Here is a 6,418-nt window from a genome sequence, read left to right as displayed (position 1 = left end):
ATGCACAATAATCTACTGATAGACGCTGCAATGATTCTGACTCTACATGAATTTGTTATAGAAATTTCATAAACAGCTGTATATCTAGACATCACCACTAAACGATGCCTTCCCTGGCAAACATTAATGATCCCAGACCCCAACATTTAGACAATATAAAAATAAAAACCAGAAAAATATAGTCTACAAACAACAATTGTAACAAATTACATAAACAACGTCGAACCTTACGGGTGCAACGTTTTGGAACCCAGCAAGTGAGAAATAATCACTTTACAGGTGCAACGCTCGTTGGGGACGCAATTGGAGGAAACCATGGTGGGCTTAGAAAGAATCAGGTTCACTAATCTTTAAAGGAAAATTGGAGAGAGATTTTAGTGTTTGTATTTTGGAGAAACTGAGATCAATTTGGGGTTTGTTTTAGGTAAATTAAAAATTGAAATTTTGGGCTTTGAGAGAGATTTCTAATTTAGGGGAAGAAGAGAGTTTGACGTTGATTTTGTTTTGGGAGAGAGATTAGATTTAGGGGGAACTGAAATTTTAGGTTTTTTTTTTTTTATAATCTAGGGGGAAATTGTGTGGCTTTTTGATGATGTGGTGGATGAGATAGCAATTTACCACATCATAATGTGGGAGAGTGATGTGAGATGGTGGTGTGAGCCTAGTATTACTGTTAAAATTTTTTCATTATTGAATAGAAACTTAGTTTATTCAATTAGTAAGAGTAGTGAAATAACTCAGTGTGAATGATGTGTAAACTTTTTTTTACTCAAAATTTATATGAACCATTAGATTAGATCTAGGTAAAAGATAATTAAATAATTAATAATAATTTTTTACAACAAAAGTACGGGACAAAATTCCAAAATGTTTGTAAGAATAACAGTAACCGACAGGAAGCAGCTGCCGCCGAGTTACAATGAACAGTTATCCCACCGTCATAAGGTTAAGCCCACTCAACGGTTTAAACACGCGCCCACGTCCCCGTTTTTATCTGTGAACAATCAACCCATCGCATCATATTCACATCCCCACTATTTTTTGTTTTTTTCAAATTTGAAATCCACACCCATACATACATAAACATAACATCATACATGCATACATTAAACCTCATCATCATCATCGTCATCAAACTTGTATCGTTAGTTGTGACTGTGCTACTCTTATCTCTCCTCTCCTGCTATATATAAGCGCTCCTTCAGCTTTTCTCTCCGAAACTGACTCAATAGGCAACTCCCACAACAATGGCAAAGGTGAGTCAACTCGGTCTCCCTACTTTTTTTTTTCCCTGCTCATTTTTTATTTTTAATAAGAAATAGGTTGATTTTGGTGGTCTTATTCCTTCGGTTTTCTTTGTTACAGAAGAAGAACAACAAAAACAACGAGAACAACAACAACAACAACAATGAAAGCAAGAATGAAGGAGAGATTAAGAAGAAGGAGGGAGGAGACGCTGAGAAAAAGAAGGACGAAAAGAGTCCACCGAATGTGGTGTTGAAGGTTGAAATTCACTGTGAGGGCTGCGCCTCCAAAATCGTCAAATGTGTTCGGGGTTTTGAAGGTTACATTTATATTATAAACTCTTCTTCAATCCATTCACTCGTTTTTTTACCATTCTTTGACTGTTTCGTTTCTGGAAGTATATCCAATTTGCCCTTATTTACTTAGATTTAAGGGTGGTTTCTTGAATGATTATATGACGTTCATTGAAGTAATATTGTTCGGTTTGGTGAAGGTGTGGAGTCAGCGAAAGCAGATATGGGGTCAAACAAACTGACGGTAGTTGGAGCAGTGGATCCATCGAAGATCCGAGACAAACTGGAGCAAAAAATCAAGAAGAAGGTCGACCTCATCTCTCCCCAACCCAAGAAAGACAAAGACAAAGAAAATGCCCCGAAACCAGACAACCAATCCAAAGACAAACCCTCTGATGACAAAAAACCCAAAGAGGTCTGTTCTTTCTTTTGCTAATCATTTTTTTTCTTTCTATTTTCTATTTTGATTTCTCTATTTTTATATAAATTTATTTTATTTTTATGATTTTTTAAGTAACTACTCTGCATCTGTTAGTAAATGATTGTTTAATGTATTATTTTAATCTAACTGTTTGTTTTTGTTGTATTAGTTAATTAACTTAATTTAATTTAATTCTACTATACGGTAACAGCCTCCGGTGACGACGGCGGTTTTGAAGCTGGCCCTTCACTGCCAGGGTTGCATCGAGAAGATTAACAAGATTGTGCTAAAAACCAAAGGTGAGTTTGAGTGAATGATCATTGCTACTCATGTTCCGTACCGTTGCTGTTACGGCGCCGTATTAAATGTCTCCGTATTATGTTGGCCATGTATATAATTTAACGTTGATTACTTAATTACAGGAGTGCTGGATATGGCAGTGGACAGGCAGAAAGACCTGGTGACTGTTAAAGGAACAATGGACGCTAAAGCGTTGGCTGAGACTCTGAAGGAGAGACTGAAGAGGCCCGTTGAGATCGTGCCACCTAAGAAAGAAAAGGAGGAGAAAGAATCCAACGGTGGCGACAATAGTGGGAGTGGTGGTGGTGGTGGTGGTAAGAAGAAGAAGAAAGGTGGCGGTGGTGATGAGGGCGGAGAAGATGATGCTGAGAATGGAGGAGGAGGAGGAGGCGGTGGGAGAATGGAAGGCAACAGAATGGAGCACATGGTGGGTTTACCCGGGCTGGGCTATGGATACCCGTATCCGTTGAGTGGATACCCTGTGAGTGGACACGAATACGGGTACCCGTATCCGGTCCCGGTCGGACAAATGCCTCCTCATGCTCCCCAGATGTTTAGCGATGAAAACCCGAATGCTTGTTCATTGATGTGATGTTATAGGAAGAAGAGATTTGAAAAACGAAAATTGTAAATAATGGGGGAAATTTTGGGTTAATGCTCTTAATCTAGTTTAGTAATGGTACTTTGCGGTTTATGTATTTTGATAATAATTTCTTATGTGTTGTTATACAAAGTTTTTATGTTTTAATTTGTAGTGTATGAGTTTGGTAATAATTTAATTAATTAATTGAGATTAGTAGTGGTGGTGTAGTGTGATATGTAACCAATTAGATGTGGACAGGTCTGAAGAGTCGTATTCAGAGTTTAACTGTTTGTCCCTGGTTTGAAAATCAGAGAGAATGAGATGGACAAAAATTAAATGATCTGGAAGATTCTGTGATCTGGCCACACCAACCCTCTCTTTCTCTCTCACTCACCTACTCTAATCTCATTTCAATAATATTATGTTTATTTACAGTTTTATTAATCTATCTTATTATTCTATATAAATAAAAAATATAGTATGAATATCATTTGTATAATATAAGTATCATATATAATTTTAATAAAAGATAATAAGATAGTAAAACCATGAGTATAATATAAGTATCATATATAATTTTAATAAAAGATAATAAGATAATAAAATTATGAATAAGCATAACTAAACATTTGATGCGCACCTAATCGCACCAACTTGATATTACATTTCATTTATTATCTCTTTTCCGCCTCTGAAATGGGAAAGGATTTCATAAATCATCACCGCCTTCACCGGTTTGTTTCTCTTCACGTCTATGCTGCTATATTTGGTGAAACATTATCTTTTTATGTTAATGTCACGTCAAATTATTTTCATTCTCATTATGTGTCCAAAAGATAGCTATTATTATTATAAATTAAATAGTGAATAATATTTTTTTACTCGAATAATATTTTAATAACACTTTCTTATTCACAAACTTTTAAAAAATCATTTTATTATTTAAATGTAATTATATTTTCGATTCTGACATCGTTATAATCTCACACCACCACAATTCTCCTTTTCAATCATCACTTACCAAAATCTCTCAAACCCTACTCGTATCAACCCGGTTAATCATCGACAATCGAGTGATTAGGATTTATACAATCACCTCTCTTAAGTCAAATGTCGATCAATCTCAACCACTAAAAGACTCATCGACCTCATCTCTTCAAAAATTTTAACAGTTTTGACTAAGTTTGCTCTTTGTTCGTCATCGGAATATAAATTTGAATAATAAAGTGGTATTTTAAAAATATATTGGTGTGAAAGTGTCATCAAGCTATTATTTTGGGTGGGAAAAACTCTTATGTAAAGGTTACCCTATGAATAGGACTATAGTAACTCAAAATATTTAACTTAAATTGATACATTAATTATTTGCATGATAACCAAATAGTTTTAAAAGAAAGGCATTACTTTTCTTTCTTATAAATAACGAATTGATGGTTATTAGTCATTGTATATAATAAGATTACCAATTTGATAATAAAATAGAAATAAAGTAAAAAGCATTAAGCTAAACAAAAAAGAAAACTACTAGTTGTAATAATGTAATGACTAAAACAGTTGGAATGATGATTTAAGTAGAAGGCAGTGAAGTCCCACATTACAAAACAAGAAAGAAAGAGTTAAGAGTGGACCTACCAATTATTGACAAACGATACGACTATGAACCTGCGAAACACGCTTAACTTGATATTTGTGTGTGTATGTGTCCTTATTAGGTGTATTCTCTCACCCTTTTGTATTCTGCAATTTCCCATTTTTAGTTTTATTCATTGTCGTTTTTTGTGGTTGATGCATTTCCTCGAACATTCTCAGCGCCAACTTTGTGGTTTCTGGGTTGCTGCAAATCATAACGCTCCACTCCACAGCCACAGGCCACTTTCTTATTCGCCTTTTACTTTTCTCTCCACTTATGTTAACTTTTTACCATCTGTTTTCTATCTTAATTGCATTCCTGCCATTCATTGAATCATTCTCTACCTTCTCTAGGTATCTTTTAGTTTGTGTTGCTTTGAATGCTACATGGTAATAGTACCTCCTTCATTCATTGCACCATTGACTATGATTTCATTCATTCAAATTTATGTTTTTTCTGCAGACAAAATGGTACCTTGTGCGAATCCAAGCCATACATATATATTTATGTTTTTTCTGCACTTTAACTAATCTTTCAATGTAAACGAGTTGAACCTAATCGAGTTTAGGGCTAATTGAGCTTGGCTCGTTCACTTCAATATCGAGTTTGAAAATTTGAGCTGGAGACTGAAAGTTTAAGAGCTCACCCAAAAAAACTCCCTAATTCTTCATTTTTTCGCTTTTTCAATCAAGCTTTTTAAACTCGAGCTCGAGTCAAACCGAAATAGCTCAAACTCGGCTAGGCACTTTAGCCTAGCCAAGCTTAAGCTTTTACCAAACCACGAGTGGCTCGACTAAACTGACACCTCTACTTGAAACTATCGATCGAATAAAAGTATTAATGGTTATTCTTATTAATACTCGAGAAAACTCGAACACATAATCTCTTGAGAAATAGACCTAATAATCTCGTAAACTCATAAACTCAAACTCTTTATCACCGGGCGATAGTCAAACAACCATACATATTACCCCCTTTTTTTTTTTTTAAATCTTTTCATCATTATAAGAAAATTTATTAATTATTCAGTCGATTATAATATTATATAAGTGAATTGTGAGTTGGTTGACTGAATTTATTATACATTAAAAATTTCAAAGTAAGAGAAGAAACAGAAATGCATTTATTGAAAGATAGAGTAAGCACATTTCCGCACCCAAGGTTTGGCGGAGCTACGTTTCCACCCCTGATTTCATAAATTATAGTTCTCACCCTAAAATTAACACTGATACTTTTCTCTTCAAATAATTCTTATATCTCAAATTTCTCTCAAATAACCCCCAAAGAATCCTAGCCAAGCCAACAATCTGATATAATTCTAATACCATTGGACCTCCTCAACACCACCATCAGCATCCCCTTATCCTCCTTACCAAAACCCGTAACTTTTCCACCCATTAGCACCTCAGCGAGGTGTCAGAATTTGGCTAGAAAGGTGCAAAAAAATGCGAAAACCTAAGGGGGAGGCGGTGGTGATCAGTTGGCAATTGCGGTTGACGATGTTGGGGGTTTTGATGGGGAAAGTCGGTGATGCTATTAGTGGTGTTAGGGGTGGTTTCCAGTGCCGTGACCTGCCGAAATTTGGATAAAACATCGACTGAAGCTAAGAGCGGTGGTCGGCAATTGGTGGTTCAATCAGGCAGGGAGGTTAGGGGTTTTGATATGGGGGTTGAGGGGATTGTAACGGTGGTGTCAAAAGAGGTTGACTGCGTCGCGGACATGCTAGAATAGCCTGAAATCGTTGATGGGGTGAATTTGAGAAGTCAAGGGTTATTTTGAATTTTTTTAAATGATTATTTTACCCTTTTAACTGTTAAATTAAACAGTTTTCTTAATTTAAGGGTGAGAATTGCAATTTATGAAATGAGGGGTGGGAACTGGTAGATTCGCCAAACCTTGGGTGGAGAAAATATCGTTTACTCTTGAAAGAAATAAAAAGCGATGAT

At 35.5% G+C, this 6,418-nt stretch overlaps 1 protein-coding gene across 1 annotated transcript; it reads left to right on the top strand.

Annotated features, from left to right (window-relative positions):
- The first annotated feature begins 1,106 nt into the window (after positions 1 to 1,106).
- On the top strand, positions 1,107 to 3,013 carry LOC116136768 (heavy metal-associated isoprenylated plant protein 3-like). The gene is made up of 6 exons (XM_031422437.1): positions 1,107 to 1,256; positions 1,366 to 1,564; positions 1,739 to 1,953; positions 2,171 to 2,258; positions 2,382 to 2,537; positions 2,568 to 3,013. Exons 1-6 carry the CDS (start codon positions 1,248 to 1,250, stop codon positions 2,849 to 2,851), a joined length of 951 nt encoding a protein of 316 aa, XP_031278297.1. The 5' UTR covers positions 1,107 to 1,247; the 3' UTR covers positions 2,852 to 3,013.
- The last annotated feature ends 3,405 nt before the right edge of the window (positions 3,014 to 6,418 follow it).

The sequence above is a fragment of the Pistacia vera genome, unplaced genomic scaffold, assembly GCF_008641045.1.
Source record: "Pistacia vera cultivar Batoury unplaced genomic scaffold, PisVer_v2 Contig32, whole genome shotgun sequence".
Lineage (NCBI taxonomy): Eukaryota > Viridiplantae > Streptophyta > Magnoliopsida > Sapindales > Anacardiaceae > Pistacia > Pistacia vera.
Note: the sequence above shows the minus strand (reverse complement) of the source record. Positions and strands in the feature narration are given on the sequence as shown.